The sequence below is a fragment of the Leptodactylus fuscus genome, chromosome 1, assembly GCF_031893055.1.
Source record: "Leptodactylus fuscus isolate aLepFus1 chromosome 1, aLepFus1.hap2, whole genome shotgun sequence".
NCBI lineage: Eukaryota > Metazoa > Chordata > Amphibia > Anura > Leptodactylidae > Leptodactylus > Leptodactylus fuscus.
Window position 1 is genome coordinate 211140989 of NC_134265.1, and position 21680 is coordinate 211162668.

The 21680-nt window shown below is 42.4% G+C and overlaps 1 protein-coding gene across 1 annotated transcript; it reads right to left on the reverse strand.

Annotated features, from left to right (window-relative positions):
- Window positions 1-1589: 1589 nt before the first annotated feature.
- Window positions 1590-17019, reverse strand: DOHH (deoxyhypusine hydroxylase). The gene is made up of 4 exons (XM_075283663.1): window positions 16727-17019; window positions 14414-14490; window positions 5296-5533; window positions 1590-2591 (listed from the first exon to the last, which is right to left on the reverse strand). Exons 1-4 carry the CDS (start codon window positions 17004-17006, stop codon window positions 2272-2274), a joined length of 915 nt encoding a protein of 304 aa, XP_075139764.1. The 5' UTR covers window positions 17007-17019; the 3' UTR covers window positions 1590-2271.
- Window positions 17020-21680: the final 4661 nt, after the last annotated feature.

Here is a 21680-nt window from a genome sequence, read left to right on the forward strand (position 1 = left end):
CTAATGAGGAGAAATTCCTGGAGCCACTCCAGCAGAGAGGGGGTTACTGGCGGGATAACCGTCCTGGCAGCCGTGAGAAAGTGACGAAGGAAGTCGCCCTTCACCTGAGATATCCGACCTGGAATGAGAAAGAGGAAAACCAGTTGAGGAGAAGGGACTACGTCCCGTCCGCTGACTTTAGTGTAAAGAGAAAACACGGAAGACCAAAAGACCCAGATCTCTCCACACTCCCACCAAATGTGGAGGAGAGAGCCCACAGCGGACTGCACATGCGTGCCGTCTAAAGCTAGAAGAAGCCATCAGAAGAAGACGTCACGGAGAGGGCGTTCCAGAGGAAGAAGAAGCCATAGCTGGAGATTTCGCTCGCAGCATTGAGGACTCCCCCCAGTGCCGTTTGAGCACTGGGGACCACCCCCAGTGCTGTAAGAAAACTCATTTGCACACCAATGAAAACCGGGATATCTATGGAACGGCAGCACGGAGAAGACTTCTAAAGGTAGACGAATAGCCTTTCTTAAGGCTATTCCTATGTATTAGGGAGAAAAAAAAATTAATGATTGAATCCCTTTAAACAAAAGGAGTTATCTGTAGAGCTATCTGTGTATGTAGAAAAAGAGTATGTGGGAAAGACGAACAATAAATTGAGTATTACTATAGGCCGCATGGTGGCTCAGTGGTTAGCACTGTAGCCTTGCAGCGCTGGAGTCTCCCCGTGGGTTTCCTCCAGACATACTGATAGGGAATGTAGATTGTGAGCCCTATATGGGACAGTCAATGTCTGTAAAGTGCTGCGGAATATGATGGCGCTATACAAGTAAACATAATAAATAAATAAATAATAAATTTCAAAAAAAAAAAAAAAAAAAAAAGTGGTTACCTGCGAATGCCAGTTTCCATTTCATCCGCGCAGGACTTTTCTCTCCACTAATTTTGGATGTGAACAAAGCTTCACATATATAATAGTATGGTTGCAGACGCTCCACATTGTCCTTATTTAGATTCTCTCACTAATGTAGCCTATTTGTTTGTATAGCACCATCATATTCCACAGTGTTTTTACAGACATTGTGGTCACTGTCCCATACAGGGCTCAAAATCTGCCTCAAAACCCTGACCAAAAAGACGGCTCCCATTGAAATCAATGGGAGCCGCTCAGGTCTTTTTTCCGGGAGCCGTTTCATCCGGCTCCCGGTAAAAAGAAGCTTTCGCCTCAGGTTCCGATCCAAAAAACCACATGTGAACTTACCCTAACTACCCAGGGGTGACATTGTCATTAGCTTCTATTTAGTGCACACAGTGCAGTGGTAATACTGGTGTTTTTTGTGAGGTCCTACAATATCTATAATGGTGGTTTTCATCACACACTTATTTTATATATTTTCATTCTTTATTAGGGAAACAAAAGTTTTACGTGTCATATTTATCTACTATTGTATAATAGGTGGCAATAAGGACATTTTTTGCCAATAGGCAATTTGATATAGTGATTATATTTAAATGCACCAAATATTTGGGCTATTTGATTACATGAGTAGTATAATTTACACACAAATATAATTTATACAGACACTATAGTAGGTTATAGTGTATATATACTATATTCGGCTAGGTAGGTGTAGGTGGGGGTGGGGGTGTGTGTGGTGGCCAGATGGGAGATAACGCTGCAGTTGGGTTTGCTGGGTGCAGACAGCGTAGACTTGTCACAGTCTCTGAGCAAAAGGTCACAGCGCTGCAGTCCCGTGTTACCACCACTGGGAGGGGTGATGAGGAGACCGCGCAAATGTTGGTGGTGATTGTTCTTCCAGGGCGCTTCCCGTATATTGGTGGTGTTTGTGACACCCTGATGTTGTCGATGCAAAGTCAGACACAGAAACAGTTGTAAGGTCAAAACAGAGTTGAACTTTTACTGAAAACTCACCCATAAGGGTAAAGAAAAAATCCTAAATAGTTTTAAATTATTTCAGGAGTGAAGTTTTGAGAAAGGAGTGATTTAAGGGGACTTATATTACAGAGCCCTTTCAAAGCCCCTTCAGAACGGATTTGAATTGGTCTCATTAAAAATGGGTTTTGAATATGTTCTTAACAATTTGGAAAATTGCTGATTGAGCTGTAAACTAATGTAGCATTGGTTGTTGTCAAAATTTCAGAAGCATACAGAAATCTTGTACACGTACAGCGACAGTATTCTATAGTTGCATTGGAAACTATAAAGCAGTTCTTTATTCCATTATGCAAGACTTATAAATCTATATAAATAATCAGCATTCAAAGTTAGGAGGCCAGCTCTTGGATTTGGCTAAGACCATTTGCATACTGGAAGTCCTCACTGTTCTCATATTCATACATATCTAAAGCCACCTCACAGCTCTCTCTAACCACCTGCTGTACGTCCCCCATGTGGGTTCTAAGGGCTTTTAAACATTCTTCTTGTGCAATAGATCCTAAAGCCTCAGCACACTCGTGGCGGACCATTGGACTCTCTTGTAAACGATCCAATGCTGCGGCAAGCCCTGGAACTGCTGCTTCATGCTGCATCTGGCCCAAGACATATCCAATTTCATGCCGAAAGAGAGCGCCGCCACACTGTAAACCTTAAATAAAATGGAGAGGTTTTTATTATATGAGCAGTCCTGTATACAGAATTCACTTTCAATTGAGCACACATGAACTCTAGGGCAAGCTAAACAAAGCACTTTTGCTGTGTGTTAGAAGAACAAAGGAATCCAGCCAGGCCTTCTTCCTGATCTGCCTCCTCTTCTTTCGTCGTCATGGGTGACGCATGCGCAGTCAGCGAGACCCTGTTAGAGCCAACTGCGCATGCCAGCCGGCGGCCATATTTGCGAGGCCGCAATTGCGCGCATGCGCAGTACGCTCCCCGAAGTATTTGCCAAACAGAGTGTACTGCGCATGCTCAGTAAGGTTCGTACAGCCTTCCAACGCCTGGATGAGTTCACTCGCGCGTCGAAGGGCTGTACGGACCTTACTGAGCATGCGCAGTACACTCTGTTCGGCAAATACTTCGCGGAGCGTACTGCGCATGCGCGCAATTGCGGCCTCGCAACTATGGCCACCGGCCGGTATGTGCAGTCAGCTCTAACAGGGTCTCGCTGCCAGAGCCGACTGCGCATGCGTCACCCATGACGACGAAAGAAGAGGACACAGAAGGGGAGGAGGCAGATCAGGAAGAAGGCGTGGCTGGATTGCCCAGTTCCAGCAGCAGTGGGGACGCCTCCATCGGCGTATAAGCGCTGGGGCCCGCCCTCATTGCTGCCGGACACTCATTAGCATACCGGGAAAAAACCGTATTTTGGCTGACCGGCGCGGTGGAAACCACATCAAAAGGTAGGAGACGAATAGCCTTTCTTAATAATAATAATAATAATAATAATAAAATGTTTTATTTATATAGCGCCAACATATTCCGCAGCACTGTACAATTTGTAGGGTTCAAATACAGACAGATACATAACAAAGAACGTCATTTCACACAATGGGACTGAGGGCCCTGCTCGCAAGAGCTTACAATCTATGAGGTAGAGGGGGTGACACAAGAGGTAGCAGGGGCGGCATTCCTTATACAGTATTCAGACAATTTTGTAATAGAGGTGACTGTCATTACACAAACAAAACTTTGAGCCATCACTAGTGGTGACCTGTAACATGTGGATGGAGCTTGGACAAATAAAGTTAGCCTGAAAAGACATCATATCATGTGGGGTAATGTAGGAGCGGGGACAGAGGAGGGTTAAATTTTGGGGATTCTAATTATAGCACGGCAGGGTTTACATTAGAAATTGTGATAGGCTTGTCTGAAAAGATGTGTCTTTAGTTTGCGTTTGAAACTGTAGAAATTGGGAGTTACATGGTCATTAGAAAAAAAACATGTTTTACGTGTACCTCCAGTGATAAAAAAAAAATAATTCAGAAATGAATAGTTCAGGTGAAAATAAGAAACTATGTAATATCTTATTAAAAGAATATATTTTTTTTTTCTCCACTTTTCAGGCAGTTCCTTTCTCCATATTAGTCTAGGAAGAGTGGAGGAGGATTCCTTGTTTGTTTGTTGTTTTTTTTTTTTGTTTTTTTTTTAAACACTGCAAAGATATACATAAAAAGCTGATAATACACAGGATGAGGCAACAAATCAATTAACCAGTCAGCAGGAGCATACTGCTCAGCCCCTCCTTGCTCTATGATGTTGTATGAGGATGAATATGGAGACTAATATAATGTAAATAAGCAGTGAGGCTGTAAGTGCTGAAGGAAACTGACCTCCTTAATAAGATATACTGTGCTAGGTTCACACTACCGTTCAGCTTTCCGTTCTTCAGATCCGCTTAGGAACCTGAAAAACGGAAAGCCAACCCACATAAAAAGCAGTTACCCCCAGAAACCTCTGGACCCCTTAGACTATAATGGGGTCCGCCGGGTTTCTGCCCCAAAATTACAGAGAAAAGAAAGGAGTCCATTAATTGGGAAGGGCTAGAAGTGGGTGGGGTAGCTAGGGAGATAGTGTGAGGGAGTAAGCGAGTGAAAGAGGTAGTGAGTCAGCTCATGCAATGCATCTTGGTAGTTGTAGGATAAAAGCACAGGAAGCTACACCAGTAAACAAATGCATAGGATGCGAGGAGCTCCGAGAGACACCCAGAAATCACTCAAAACACTGCTAACACGGCATTTGGGTGCACTTAACCCATTAATAGCATTAACAGACCTTTATAAATAAATAAATACATAAATAAAAAAATAAACTTTTTACTGGCAAATTTTAAGGAAGATCATCAATTTTAAAGCAACAGGGATCTGTTAGGACCTCCACCCCCTCATTCTTCCTGTTCCTTTCACTTACCCTTTTCCTTTCACTTACGTATACCCCATCTATTCCTCTTCCTGGTCCTGTTCTATGCAGGTTTTTTCTGCCCATTTTTGTCATCCTTTTCTGTCAGTTATTTATTTATTTATTTTTTTACTAGAATTTACTCTTTGATTCTTTTTATCTGTTTATGTCTTTTCAATGTATCTATTATTTTTCTCCCCAGTATCTTCTGGCTTCATTACTCAGGATCACTTTTTATTCCTTATTTTTTTTATTATTTTCCAAGTCTATAGACTTCTTCTTCCCCTCTTTTATCTTGGTCCCATTTCATGTTTTTCTTTCCTTACCCCCTTTTTATTCTGTTGAATAAAGTTAAAATAAAGTAAGGGATTTGAGCCAGAAAATTTTTTTTGCAGGATTCCAAACCTCTGTAAACATATCAAGCATGTAAAAGTGCATTTTACTTTTTAGTGGCTCACCATCTGTCAATGCCAGAACAGATTCCTTTCCTCCAATATTTCGTAGGGCAAACATGGCACGATACCGTTCAAACAGTGGCAAGCTGTCGTTTAATAAGATAGAACGCAGAGCTGGTACATCTCTTTCTTCAGCAGGTGGAGCAGGGTCCACTGACAGGAATGGATTATCATCAGGAGCATCAGGATTTTTCTGAAGCCATTCTATCCGTTGAATAGCAAGCTGACATGTTTCTGCAACCTGGAAATAAAAACAAATACAGTAACCAACCAAATTTCCATCTCCTGTTTCTTCATCCTAACATTACAATGGACCTGTCACCATTCCACACAGGTTTGTTTTAAGGAGGACCTTTCATGTCCTCGAGCACATGTGATTTTATATACCGCTAGAAAGTCGACAGTGCATTGAATTAAGCGCACTGTCGGCTTTCCAGTTATGTGACCCAGGGAAAGAGAAATCAGTGCTGTTACCGATGTCTGCTGACTGTCAGAAGGGCGTTCCAGTCAGTCTAGCTGGGCTGTGAGGAACGCTCCTCCTCACAGTACTGTCCATAGCTCTGTACTGTCCTTACCACCCAGAAACGTATTGGCCCATAAAGTGGCACCTTCCTCTATAAACTTTATTTTAGATGTTTTTAAAATCTGAACGTTCTTATCTGGATCTCTACAATCTCTGGCAATAGTTTTCTTGACGTTACCATGTTCGGGACTGGGAGAAAGGGGGTACTTGTTACTGGAAAATACTCAGTCTGGGTCACTTTCACTAGTGGAGTGACACAGGGATCAGTATTGGGTCTTCTTCCATTTAACATGTGTATGAATGACTTGGTAGAATATTTACAGAGCAGGGTGTCCATATTTGCAAAGGATACTAAAATATGTAATGTAATCAAACATGAGAAGGATAGTAGAATATTACAGAGGGATATATGGAAGCTGTAAGCATGGGCAAAAATTTGGCAAGTGAAGTTTAATGTAGACAAATGTAAGATTATGAATTTTTGTTGAAAAAAATAAAATGTATGATTATGTACTTAAAGGGATTGACCAAGCAAAAATGGACAATACTTAACCTTTAAATAAGTTGGGAGCAGTGGAAAAAAATAAAATGCACACTCACCTGTCCTGGATGCTCTGGTGTCCTCCCGCGCCTCCCTGGTCTCTTCCAGTGTTGTGCAAGCGCCACTGATTCGCCTTAGAGGTCAGCAGGCCTCAGGAAGATGGCCTGGGATCAGGTAGCGATATTGAGGCCCTTTGCTGATAGGCCTCAGTGGTCACGTGAAAATAAAAAAATTAAAAAAAAAAAAAAATCAGAAGCTTCAGCACAACACCGGAAGAAACCCGGGAGAGCAGGAGAACCAGCAGGCACGGGAGGACACCGGAGCAATCGGGACAGGCGAGTATGCATTTTTTTTTTCTTCCCACCCTAGCTTATTTAAACTTGAAAAGGTTTGTCCATTTTTGCCTAGACAACCCCTTTAATAGTAAGACTGCCACTGAAAAAGACTTGGGGATTTTGGTGGACATTAAACTTACCTTTAGTGAACAGTGCCAGGCAGCTGCCACCAAGGCAAATGAAAATTATGGGATGCATCAAAAGAGGCATATATTCTCATGGCGAGAACATAGTTATGCCTCTACACAAATCACTGGTACGGCCAGACAGACTATTGTGTGCAATTTTGGAGCAGAGAAGGGTTGATCAAGATTATTAGAGGAATGGGTAGATTGGAGTACAACAGATACACATAGGGTTATTCTTTTTAGCAAAAAAAGTGGAACAAAACAAAACACACACTTTCCAATTATCTTTTTACTCCTAGGCCATTGACAGTGGCAAGGGGACATTTTTTATGTGTTGAGGAGAGAAAGTTTCACCAGCAAAATAGAAGGGAATCCTTTACTATAAAAACACGGAGGCTATGGAACTCACTACCACAGAAAGTGGTGATTGTGGATTCATTTTGCAAGTTCAAAGAGGGGCTTGATATCTTTCTGGAACAGAAAAATAAAGGTTATGGGCTTTAGATTTTGGTAAGAACAAGTTGATCCAGAGTTTTATACAGATTGCCAGGTTGGAGTAAGGAAGGTTTTTTTTTTCTACTGACATGAGACAATTGGGATAAGCTACATGGAGGGGGTTGCCTTCCTCTGGATCAACATTGTAGAGTTAAAGGTTGGACTTTATGGATCTGTGTTTTCAGCCAATCTCATGATCTACTATGAACTGGAAAAAAAATAATTTTCTTGTCACCCAGATCTTGGAACATTTGGAAAATGTAGCTGGAAGTTGCTTATCAAGCAACATATTGACCTCCTCTTTAACCGGTTAAGGACCAGGCCCAAAAGTATGTTAAAGACCAGGCCTTTTTTTTCAAAACTGACATGTGTCACTTTAAATGGCAATAACTTTGAGACGGTTTAACTTACACAAATGATTTTGAGACTGTTTTTTTCGTAACACATTATACTTCATGTTAGTGGTAAATATTAATCAATATTTTTGTATTTATTTATAAAAAAACTAGGAAATTTGATGGAAATTTGGAAAAAATTGCAATTTTCAAAATGTGAAATTCTCTGCTTTTCAGGCAGATAGTCATACCACCCAAATACATGAATAAATATTATCTCCCATATCTCTGCTTTATATCGGCATCATCTTTTGATTGTCTTTTTATTTATTTTGGACGTTACAAGGCTTACAAGTGTAACAGCGATTTTCTAGATTTGCTAGAAAATTCTCCAAACCAATTTTTTAGGGACCGCTTCAGTTCTGTAAGGAATTATAAAGGCCTGTATAATAGAACCCCCATAAATCACCCCATTTTCAAAACTACACCCCTCAAATTATTCAAAACAGCATTTGGGATGTTTGTTAACCCTTTAAGTTTTTCATAAGAATAAACATAATATGGAAGTGAAATTTAGACATTTCATTTTTTTTCATTAATACATTCATTTAGACCTAAAATTAACACATTCACAAAGGGTTAAAGGAGAAAATGCATCTCACATTTTGTTATGCAATTTCTCCCGTACACAGAAATACCCCACATGTGGGCGTAAACTGATTTTTTGGGTACACGGCAGTGCATGGAAGGGAAGGAGCGACACTGGGGGTGTGAACAGCAGATTTTGCTGGAATAATTTTCAGGCATCATGCCTCATTTGCAGAGCCCCTAGAGTACCAAAACAATGGAAACCCTCCAAAAGTGACCCCATTTTAGAATCTACACCCCTCACAGAATTCATCAAGGGGTATAGTCAGCATTTTGACCCTACAGTTGTTTCACAGATTTTACTAACATTGGGATGTGTAAATGAAAAATTTCTAAAATGTCACTTTATCCCCAAAGTTTTAATTTTCACAAGGGGTTAAAGGAGAAAAAGTCCCCCCACAGTTTGTTAAACAATTTCTCCTGAACACGGCAATACCCCATGTGTGGCCATATTCTGCTGTATGGGGACATGGCGGGGCTTGGAATGGAAAGAGCGCTATTTGGCTTTTGGATGGCAGATTTTGCTGGAATAATTTTAGGTGCCATGTCGCATTAGCAGAGCCCCTAGAGGACCAATACAGTGGAAACCCCCTAAAAGTGACCCCATTTGGGAAACTACACCCCCCACAGAACATATCAAAGGGTAGAGTGAGCATTTTGACCCTACAGCTGTTTCACAGATTTTATTAACATTGGGCCATGAAAATGAAAAATTACTTTTTTTCCAATAAACTGTCAATTTAGCCCCACATTTTTCATTTTCACAAGAGGATAAAGGGGAAAAAGCTCCATAAAGTTCGTTAAACAATTCCTCCTGAACACAGAAATGCCCCATATGTGGCCATAATCTGCTGTATGGGAACATGGCGGGGCTCAGAATGGAAAGAGGGCTATTTGGCTTTTGAAGGACAGATTTTGCTGGAATATTTTTCAAGTCCCATGTCGCATTTGCAGAGCCCCTAAAGTATCAATATAGTGGAAACCCCCTAAAAGTGACCCCATTTTGGAAACTACACCCCTCATAGAATTTATCTAGGGGTTTGGTGAGCATTTTGGCCTCACAGCTGTTTCACAGATTTTATTAACATTGGGACGTAAAAATGAAAAATTACTTTTTTTTCACAATAAATCGTCCATTTAGCGCCATATTTTTAATTTTGCAAGTAGTTAAAGAATTAAAAGCCCCCCACAGTTTGTTACACAATTTCTCCTGAACACGGCAATACCCCATATGTGGCCATAATCTGCTGTATGGGTACATGATGGGGCTCAGAATGGAAAGAGCGCTATTTGGATTTTGGAGGGCAGATGTGGCTGGAATAGTTTTCTCGTGCCATGTCGCATTTGCTGAGCCCCTAAAGTACCAATACAATGGAAACCCCTCAAAAGTGACCCCATTTTATAAACTACACCTGTCAAGGAATGAATCAAGGGGTATTATCATTTTGTGCCTAAAATGCTTCCAAAAAAATGAATGTCCAAAATGAAAATTGAAATTTTGAAAGAAATATGCCATTTCGGTGCCCAATACGTTGCACCCACTTTGTGTTGTCAGAGAACTGCACTCCTAAATCTATTAAGGGGCCATCCCGAGGGGCAAAAAATGATATATGTGGGTGTAAACTGCTGCTTGGGCACACAGCAGGGCTCAGAAGGGAAGGAGCACTGCGCTTTTTAGCTTTTGGGGTACAGATTTAGAGGGACTTTCTGGGGGCCATGTTCCTTTTGGAGAGACCTGGAGGTAACTGTAAACCCCATTTTGTAGGGGCAAGTTTAGGGTCTCTGCAAAAGTGTCATGGCATCCAAAAACCAAACCATCTGTGCTCCAAAAAACCCAATAACCCTTCTGTGTCCGTCTGTGCCCTAATATCAGTTTATACCCACATATGACATTACGTACGTTATCCTGGGTACACCAGTGTCATACATGTTGCATAAACTGTAGTTTGGGCACACAGCAGGGCGCAGAAGGGAAGGAGCGCTATTTTGGTTTCTGGAGCACAGTTTGGTTTTTGGACGTCACTTTTGCAAAGCCCCTGAATTGTCAATAAAGTGGAATCTGCAGACATGTCACCCTATTTTGGACACTAGCCCACTGATGGGATTTATCAAATGGCGTAGCGAGAATTTTTAACCCTTGAGTGTTGCATTTATTTAGTTTCCAGAAATGAAATCGCAACTGATAATGAGAAGTTAAAAATGAAAAATTTCCAGAGATTCGCCATTTCAGTACCCGATATGTTGTGCCCGACTTATGTCAGCAGAGACACTCCACAAACTGGTAAGTGGGTATCCCGGGCACAACAGCTTTCAGAGCCTTCATCTCTGATACAAGGCGGGCACAACATATTACGCACTGAAATGACGGATTCCTGGAAAAATGGTCATTTTCAGTTCTCACAATCATCTGCGTATTCATTTATGGATAATAAGTTATAGCAAAACTTGGGGGCTAAAAATGCTCTCTGTACCCCTGGATAAATCCTTCAGGGGTGTAGTTTCCAAAATAAGGTCACATATCAGGGGATTCCACTTTACTGGCGTTTCAGCTCTGCAAAAGTGTCATGGCATCCAAAAACCAAACCGTCTGTGCTCCAAAAACCCAATAACCCTTCTTCCCTTCTGTGTCCGGCTGTGCCCTAATATCAGTTTATTCCCACATATGACATTACGTCCGTTATCCCGGGTACACCAGTGTCATACATGTGTCAAACATGTGTCATAAACTGCAGTTTGGGCACACAGCAGGGCGCAGAAGGGAAGGAGCGCGATGAGGCTTTTGGAGTACAGATTCAGATGTTTGGTATCTGGACGCCATGTCATGTTTGTAGAGCCTGTAAGGTACCAGAAAAGTGGATTCCCCAAAGGAGTGACCCCATTTTGAAAACTGCACCCCTCAAAGAATTTATCAGGGGGGGTAGTGAGTATTAGTATCCCAGACGTGACTGCACAGCGGATGGCGAAGAGGGAATATATAAGCTGTGTGGAGGACATTGGGGACACCAAATTCCCTACTATGTCCCAGGAGCTCCTATGATTGGGAGAGTCACTCTGGGGGTCACTTTGGGGGTCACTTCTGGTGTCTGTTCCCTCATAAGCTGTAAATCTGGGGTGTCCACTGATATTCGCTCACACCGCTTATATATTCCCTTCCTGACGCCGCCAGTTGTATTCTAATGATTTGGCGATTTTGCGTGATTTTGTCTTCACATTGCTAGATGCTATATTTTCTTTATTCTTTTGGTGACGCGGCCATATAAGGGCTTGTTGTTTGCGGGATGTGATGTATTTTGTAATGACACCATTTTTGGGTGCCTACAACATACTGAATACATTTTATTAACTCTTTCTTGCTGGATTTAAAAAAAAAAATCAAAAAAAAAAAAATCAATCCTGGCATTGAGTTGTACCCTTTAAATTTTGCGCCATGCAGCGTACAGTATAAGTAACATGTAGCCTTTATTCTGCGGGTCGGTACGGTTACGGCGATACCTCATTTATAGTATTTTTTTATGCGATACTAATTCTGCAGAACAAAAACACATTTGGGGACATAAATCAGTGATTTTTGCATCGCCATCTTCTGAGAGGCGTAACATTTTTATTTTTCGGTTGACAGTGTTGGTTGAGGGCTTATTTTTTGCGGGACAACCTGCGCTTTTTATTGGTACTATTGTGGGGTGCATATGATTTTTTGATCACTTTTTATAGCATATTTTGTAAGGTGATATGGTGAAAAATCATTACTTCCGGCGGGTTTTTTCCGGTTTTTTTTTCAGATGTACACCGTATACATTAAATATTATTTCACTTTTATTGTACAGGTTGTTACGGACGCGGCGATACCAAATATGCATTGTTTTTATTAATTTTTAGTACTTTTTTTATATAATTCATTTTGTATAGAGAAAAAGGGATTTTTGGGCTTTATAACTTTATTACTTTTTTCATACACTTTATTTTTTTTTAACTTTTTTTTTTTTTACTTTTTCATGTGTCCCTTTAGGACACTTGAATCAGTTGATGCTTTGATGAAAGCATCAACTGATTCTGTATAGTAGCTTGCAGGACACGAGCAGGACATGAGCCTGCTCGTGTCCTGCAAGCTGCAGAGGAAGTGAGACACATCGCTCACTTCCTCCATCGGTCGGCAGGATCAACCAGGTATGTGGGGGCTCCGGTAGTCTGGGGTCACTGGCCAGACCCCAGACTACCTTTTACTGACATCGGCACCCCCCGATCTCGCCGCGGGGGGTGCCGATCAGCTTCAATCTGCGGCGGATCCCTTTCGATCGCGCTGTGATGTTTCATGGCACGATCGAAAGGGTTAAAACGTTCAGTCGGAACTGAGTCCGACTGAACATTGTTGAGGGGGTGGTTAGGTGTTAGTAACACCTAACCCCTGCCCTCCCCCCGCCCCACCCCCTGCCTAGTGAGTCTCTGAAGACCGGCCGTAAATTTACTATCGGCTGGTCTTAGAGACCAGGACTGCTGGCCGTAAATTTACGGCCAGCGGTCCTTAACCGGTTAATCATAGACTTCAGATTGTCTAAGAAGGATAGGATCTCTTCTGCCATGATTTTATCTGTGTACTTCTGGCCAAGGAGTCTTTAGACTCCCTGACGCAAGCAACTTAAATATAGTGCATTTCTGACAAGGGTTTTGAAGAGAGAGTTCTTTAGCCTGAAACATCAACAGGCAAAAAATAAGCAGGCAATCCACAAGTCCCAGCAGGAGAAGGGGATACACAGGAGGGACCAAGTGGCCTAGGGACTTTAGCAGTCTCCATGCAGCCCTGGTCAAGAAATAGCAGCACAAACACAGACTTTTGCAATAAAAAAAATTGTTTCGTTTTGGCACCAAAAACACCAGGCAGTGGATCTCTGTTCTGTTGGGGAAATCCCTTTAGCAGCAGCTCTAAGGAGGCCTGGATAGGATAGCAAAATGTTAATCATAGTTAACACCCTGAATATAACACAAGAGTGAAATGTAGGTCTTCTATATGGCTGCCCCAAAGCTTACATTCCAAAAAAAAAAAAAAAAAAAAAAAAAAAAAAGAATAGCTAAAACACTTTAAAAAGATGAACTCACTTGGGTACATTTATGAACAATGACATTACTAACACTAGCCTCTGAACTAGCAAAACATATGCCTCATATACAAAGCGCATTTTTCCTCATAAATCAGGCAAACCTTCCACAGGGTTGTGCGAAAATTTTCCACATCATTTACACCATATTTCTGCTGTAAATAATTTTACATTTTGTGTGGTCGACTGCACACACCTACTCTGTCCCCTTTTTAGAAAAATGGCGAGAGCAGCAAAGAGATTTTTTTTAAAAAAAGTAAATTCTTTGGTTTTGTGCAAATAAAGTTTTTTGCGCAGACTTCTTATACCTTCTACACCAAAAAACTGGCATACAAACAAACCATTCCTATTGTACAGACTTACATCTGGTGAATTAAAGTAAAATGAAATGCATAACATGCACTCCAATTGTGTTAAACTGAGGCAGAGTAAAACGGTACATAAAACAAACATATCAAATTCATTTACAGATGGTGTCCATGGGGCTCCAAAACAGCATGACTGCAGGGCCTAAATGGTCGTAGGTCGCCAATATTTGAAGCGTGGGGTCTGAAACCCAGGACCTCCACTGATAAGTTACTCAGAGGCTGAGTGCTATGGCCTTACTGCTGAGCCAATGATGTCATGTTCCTTTGTCAGATGGTAAAGCAGCAACTCAGGATAGATCATCAATACACAAGTCCTGGTATTCCTCTTTATGCTTGGATCATACAGTATGTATTACCAGTGACTTAGCAGCTGGTGGATTCACTTGTGGCTAACCTAAGGCAATATTCAGCGCCTGCATAGTGGATGGGTTCAAATCCAAAAAACAAAGGCAAAGGTTGAAATCCATCTTACTTGCAGGTGTAAAACCCAAAGCAAAAAACAGCCTTTTTAATTTTGCAGAGGATGGATCTGCTGTGGAATATTCCACAACTGGCTGGCACGTGTGTCTATAGCCTTGAAAACATACAATAAAAAGTTAAAACAAATACCAGTTTCTATGGAATAAAGATACACATTGTAGTAAACATTCATTATTACCTCTATAACAGGATCTCGGCTATACTCTTTCAGCAGCTCCAGAACTTCTGGATCTCCAATTGCCCCCAAAGCTTCACCTAGGGAGATATGGAAATGGAATATTTTGGGTTACTAAAACATAGTAAGGAATATGGAATATGCAAATAAATTCTTCTTGATGGAAAAAGCACCTACTTTTGGAAGATCGCTCTCTATAGATCAATTTCAGGTTTTCTAAGACTTATATTGTCATTGACTAGGATTGAAGCCAAACCAGAACATCTCTTCCAAACGAAGACTCATCTGCAGATAGCCATTTCAGGGTTATTGCCCCATCCATGCATTGGGTACTATATACGCACAAAAACATGGATTTGAAAGGGTACTGTGTCGTCTTAGGGAAAAAACCAGTAGACCAGATAAAAGAAACTGGATTTCAGTGACAACACCTACAACTATATCTTCACTGGTATGAACGCTCCTTCCCCTTCTGATAGTACTCATCCATAGAAGAGTACTGGGGAGGGAGGAGAGAACAGATCGTGAAAACCGAATTCAGCACACTGTCGTCTTTCTAGCGGTATATAAAACCGCATGTGCCCCAAGTGATGAAAGGTCCTCTTTAAGCTATGTGAGAATACATCAGCGTGTATCCCAATCCTGATGTGCTTTCACAGCATAATGCTTCATCTTAGTGTTGGTTTAGATTATATGAAACCGATCTGGCTGTTGTAGGTGCGGTGGGGGCAATAACATGGCAGAACATCGCTCTGACCGGGGGTTATGGAGCAGGGTGTTAGCTGTCAGTTATAGATAACACCAGCTCCCGATGCCACCTGCTCAAATCGTGAGCAGGAGACCATCATAGAGCGTACTATTACACCCACTTGCACCTGGCACCAGGGACGTAATAGCCTGCCCATAAGCTTGTTGAAGAATACAGGAAATGAGAAAGAGACAGAAAACAAACTGGTGAGAGAGTGAGATAGGAAATCCCCTTTAAGGTGTGTAGTTTTCAAAATGGGTCACTTTCTAGGGGATTCCTCTTTATTGGCAACACAGGGGCTCTGCAAACATAACATGGAATCCAAAAACCAAAGAATCTAAATCTGCACACTGAAAGACAAACCACGCTTTTTTATGCCATGCTGGATGCCCAAACAGTTATGCCATTGTTGAACCCAGGAAATGCCTCTTAATATCTTATGTGGGCATAAAATGCTGTTTGGGCAGCAGGATGCAGAAGGGAAAAAGTGCAACTTGGTTTTTGAAGCTGGTGGTTTGATTTAGATGCCATATCACTTCTTTTATTTTTATTTTTTTTCTTTAAAAGAGCCCCTCCGTTATACATCTGGAAAGACTACAATTTTAATCAGCTGCAAATTAATTTTTGAAAATTAAAATAATGCAACACACAACGGTAAAAATGCTCACCATGCCTCTTGATAAATTCATTTAGGGTATTGTTTGGAAAATGGGGACACTTTACTGGGGCACTGCAAAAGTACCACTGCATCCAAAAAAGTCTAAATCTACACTCAAAGCCAAAAAGGTGGTGGTGGTGGTGGTGGTGGGGGGGGGGGGTTGTACCCAAGATAACTCATATGAAAGTTTAAGTGAGTGACACAAAGTGGGCGCAACATATTTCAATTTTGGTAAGAACTGTCACAAAGTGATCACTATACACCTTAAGAAATTCTCTGAGGGTGTAGTTTCTAAAACAGAGGGATTTTTTTCCCCCCAGATTGCTTTTGCCTCACACTCTCTGCAAATGCCCACCAATAGAGTGTAAATAAGTAAATTAGACCTCAAATGCATAGGGTGCTTTTTCACTTCAAATAAAGTTTCCAGAATGGGGTCAGTTTTAGGGGTCGTGTTGTAGTGCTTATTTTAGGGATCTGCAAATGACACATGGCATCCAAAATCTACTCACTGAGTGTCACCCCCACCTATATAATCTCCCGGACCGGAGAGCATCTGGGGCAGCAGAGTTGTGGTGTTTTGGTATATATATATATATATATATATATATATATATATATACATATACACACACACACACTGGACCACAACTTTTATCTTTACCAAAAACTGCCATTATTTCAAGGGATTAACTGGTCCTTACGTGAAGAAACAATCGGGAATAACTCTACTGAAAGACTGTCCTGTAGACTCCATGAGTAGTTTGGCATTGCTTATTCTCTACTCTTAGGCCCTCTAGTGGCCAAGTCTCAATTCCCAACAGCACTGAAGCTTTCTCTTCCAGATGGACCATTAGCTCTAGTAAATGTCACATAAAGGCCACCATGTACTTGTGACAGAGCCCGCGACTACCTGCTTCGTGGCGCACCATGGCGTCCTGACTGCAGTCCTTCAGCACGGCGATGAGTATGGGCAGCGCACTCCGGTCTCTCATCTGCCCCAGGCAATAGGCCAGTTCATGCTTTAAAAGCGCCGAGTTATCGACAAAGCCGCGCCCGATCCATTCCACAGCCTCGGGTCCGCCAAGGTTACGAAGAGTGAACAACGCACGGAACCGGGCAGGTAAAGGGAGACTCGTGTCCAACAGTATCCGACCAATGCTCGCCACCTGGTTGTTCCTGGAGGCCGCCATTATGCAGAGAGGAAAGCGCGGCGGAAGTGACGTGAAGCTGTCACGGATCAGGCGTCCTGCCGAGTGTTATGAGGAAGTCGCTGGTTCCCATCATTTCTTAAGACGTTGTTGCCCCTAGTGGCCAGGTCCTGCATACATAAAGTTTTAACCAGCCGACCACATTTATTAGTTCTTATACTCCACAATGAGCAGATCACTTTCGAGGCATTCTGTGAGATAACAAATAATGTCAGTTAGGTAATTGTGAGAAAATGGCAAAAGAATATTTAACCCCTTCCTGCTGCAGGCATTTTTCGATTTTCATTTTGACTCCCCCCACCCCTTCCAAACCCCATAACTATCATCTTCCCGCTCTCAGAGCCATATGAGATCTTAATAAGAGATGAGCGAGTACTATTCAAAACTCCCGCTTCGAATAGTACGCACCCATAGGAATGAATGGACGCAGCCGGTCTGTGTTTCGGCCGCTTCCATTCATTCTTATGGGTGCGTGCTATTCGAAACGGCCGTTTCGAATAGTACTCACTCATCTCTAGTATTAATGTTTACGGGACAAATTATTCTTCATGATGTTACCATTACATTTTCTGTACAATGTACTGGGAAGCTGGAAATAAAATCATAATGTGGTGGATTTGAAGAAAAAGTGCACTTTCTTTCGGACTTCGGATTTACGGCATTCACTGTGCGGCCAAAATGATATGTCACCTGCATTCTAAGTTTCGATACAATTCTGGGGATAACAAATATATATAGCTTTGTTTACATTAACAAAATTCCATAACTCTGCCAAAAAATTTTTTCTAAAAGTCGGCATATTCTGACACCCGTAACTTGTTTATACTTCCACGTACAGGGATGCATAAGGCAGGACAAGGTGTACTTTTTATTTCTACCATTTTGGGAATTAGCGCCTGGCTCACCCATAGACTAGGAGCCAGCGAAGCACACTCACCTCAACTGTCTCCCCTGGGCAACCACTTGCCATTATGACCAACCTTCATGGTTCCCCAAGTTGTCTCAACAAAGGACCAGCCGTGTAACTTGTCTCCACAGTCAAGAAACCCTGGGGCATCTAAGGGCCCGTTCACACGGGCACAGAGGGAGCGGATTATGACGCGGAATCCACGTCATAATCCGCCCCCTCACAATGGTGGCCTATGGAGATCGCAAGCTTTCTTTTTTCCGCTATCGGCAACAAAAAAGAATCGACATGACCTTTCTTCAGGCAGATTCTGTCTCAGGAGGTCAATAAAAGTGAATGGGAGGCGAAAACCGCGTCGTCGTGTTTTTTTTACAGCCCATTCACTGTCCGGGAGGGGAAAACCGCCTGGCGTTTTCTGAAGTGGTTTTTACCAAAACCGCTCCAAAAACTCATTAAGGCCCAAAAACCGCTTCCTAATTAGGAAGCTTTTTTTTCAGACCAAATGACGCCACACGTAATTCACATGTGAACTTAGCCTAATTAATGCAAATTTATAAAGAAGAATTAAAATGCAAAATATATAATAGAATTAAGAGTTCAAATCTCCCCCCCCCCTTCCCCTTCCCTAGAATACATATAAATTTAAAAATTACTATGAAACACATAGATATTAGGTATCCCTGTGTCCAAAAACATCTGGTCTAAACATAAAAATATTTTTCCTGTACAGTTATCCGTAGTGGGCATACCTCCCAACCGTCCCGATTTCCGCGGGACAGTCACGATTTGGGTGACATGTCCCGCGGTCCCGGTTGGAGGGAGGCATGTCCCGATTTCAACTCAGATCTGCGTCCAGAGGACGCAGATCTGAGTTTAACACATATGCGGCTGAAGCAAGGAGCTGACACAGGTCAGCTCCTCGCTTCGCCGCTGCCCGCCTCTCTCCCTGACACATGCGGCTGAAGCTGCTCGCGTGCTCGCTTCGCCGCTGCGTCTCTCTCTCGCTGACACATGCGGCTGAAGCGAGGAGCTGACCTGTGTCAGCTCCTCGCTTCACTGCTGCCGCCGGCTCCTGGCTTGTAGACGCGAGATGGAGAGGACATGAATCTGGGGGAAGAGATGGGGGACATGAATCTGGGGGCAGAGATGGAGGGACAGGAATCTGGGGGCAGAGATGGAGAGGACATGAATTTGGGGGCAGAGATGGAGAGGACATGAATCTGGGGGCAGAGATGGAGTGGACATGAATCTGGGGGCAGAGATGGAGAGGACATGAAACTGGGGGCAGAGATGTGGGGACATGAATATGGGGGCAGAGATGGAGAGGACATGAATCTGAGGGCAGAGATGGAGAGGACATGAATCTGGGGGCAGAGATGTGGGGACATAAATCTGGGGGCAGAGATGTGGGGACATGAATCTGGGGGCAGAGATGGAGAGGACATGAAACTGGGGGCAGAGATGTGGGGACATGAATCTGGGGGCAGAGATGGAGAGGACATGAATCTGAGGGCAGAGATGGAGAGGACATGAATCTGGGGGCAGAGATGTGGGGACATGAATCTGGGGGCAGAGATGTGGGGACATGAATCTGGGGGCAGAGATGGAGAGGACATGAATCTGGGGGCAGAGATGGAGGGACATGAATCTGGGGGCAGAGATGGAAGAGGGACATGAAACTGGGGGCAGATGAAGGGTGTATATGAAACTGGGGGAGAGATAGAGGGGGGACATATAATTTACGGGTGACTGTAGGAGGATTATACTGTGTGCGGGCACATGAAAAATTAACGAGTGGGCGGAGTCAACACAAAAGTGGGCGGGGCATTTTGTCCCTCTTTCGGTTCTTCAAAAGTTGGGAGGTATGGTAGTGGGGGGTGGAAAAAATCAAAAGTGCCACTCTTTCGCCTCTGATAAAAAATTTAAATAAAAAGTGAAGAGATCCAAGAGTATAATAAATTACTGCAAATCATGTTGTGGCAGCCATTTTAGTTCATCAAGGATAAATCCCAAATTATTCGGTTTTGGTTAAAAAAAAAAAAAGTAATTTGTAATATTCGGGAAGAGTCCATCTCATTGCGAGCCGATTCACTCGACAGTAATACCATCAGATCTCAGTCACCTCACTGCTTCCCCTCTGTTCATGAGGCCACATGGGCCTTCTTATGGTTCTTTACAGGCATTTCAACTGTTTTCAGTCTTATGGAGTTCACATGTTAAACCCCCTATAATCCAAAATAAATAACCACACTAAACTTTATTGTGGCAAGTTTGTTGTGACATTCTTAACACCATAAAGTACAGTTGGGTGAACCTGACCGATTGCGGCACCTTAATCGATGGCCAGAGCCTGCTTGCCCTTGGTTTGCCCATATGAATGCGCACCTCTACTAACTCCTCCTGTACAACCATTGGTCACCCTAACCAACTTTCATGGTTGCCTGAGTCCATCTGAACCAGGGACCAGTCTTGTAACTTATGTTCCTCCACAGACAAGAAACTCTGTTGTGAAGTTCATGGTTAGCTTGCCATAGCTCAGACATACCACTGCCATGAGTGTGAAGTGACATAATCTTGCCACAAAAATTGTTCTATTTTACCCCCACCACTTACCAGTCCTTTAGATAATCTTTTACAACCCTTAACAGAGTAGGATCTGTTAAAAATTATTTCTGACCCATGTATAACTTCCTCTCCAAATTATCCATTACACCTATAGGCCAACCAAATCACTTTCAGGGCTAGCTATGCTATCTAAACCCACCGGCACCCAGGTAGCCATTGATCATTCTGCTCTATCTTGAAGACTACCTGGCCTTACCACCATTGTCTGACAAAAATAAATATCAATAACCTCTGGATAGTCCATTACTTTCAGGTACTTGTGCGGTTTATTGACACCCCAACATGGTGATATGCAGAATCCACTGCTTCCTGAATTAATCTTGTAAGCGCAAAACATTATGTAAGTATCCATTGCCATGCTCTCTTTTAGACAACTCCAATACCATAAATTTCAACCACCGCTGTGGCTGGTTCAAGATGCAAGATAAGGAGGCACTTGAAGAAAAATGGGCTGCATGGTTGAGGTGCTAGAAGAAAGCCATTACTGTGCAATGTAATCTCGCAGTTCAATACACTAAATAGCACAGAGACCAGCCTCAAAATTTCTGGAACAAGATGATTTGGAGTGATGAGACAAAAATCCAACTTTTTGGCCAAAACCATAAACATTGCATTTGGAGAGGTGTCAACAAGGCCAGGAATTTACAGGAACTGGAGACTTTTTGCCAAGAAGAATGGGCAGTTTTACCATGTGAGAAAATAAAGAGCCTCATCTACAACTACCACAAAAGACTTCAAGCTGTGATTGATGTTAGAGGGGGCAATACATGGTATTAAGAACTGGGGTATGTGAACCTTTGAACAAGGTCATTTTGATGTTTTTGGTTGTCATTATAATTTAAAAAGAGAAAACACAGAAGTTTGACAATAAATGGCTTCACCCAACTACTAACCATGAGTCGAGAAAAAGTTTTTGTGTTATCATTCATATTCTCTGAAAAAAAGGCCCCCCCCCAAAAAAATCTGCCGGGGTATGCAAACTTTTGAGCACAACTGTAAGCCCATTTAACAATTATACCCCCTTTATAAATAGAAGAAAACACAGAGAAAGCACCGTGCGACACCTAGCACATTACCACTTTTACAGGAAATAATACTTATGCAAACTATGCGTAGATAATGAC

Excerpts from the sequence above, each read along its gene's own strand:
- DOHH (XM_075283663.1), bottom strand. The coding sequence starts at position 17,006 with ATGGCGGCCTCCAGGAACAACCAGGTGGCGAGCATTGGTCGGATACTG. Across the intron at positions 5,534-14,413 it reads GCCGAGATCCTGTTATAGAG|GTTGCAGAAACATGTCAGCT; the intron begins GTAATAATGAAT and ends TTTTATTTCCAG. Across the intron at positions 2,592-5,295 it reads TGTTCTGGCATTGACAGATG|GTTTACAGTGTGGCGGCGCT; the intron begins GTGAGCCACTAA and ends ATTTTATTTAAG.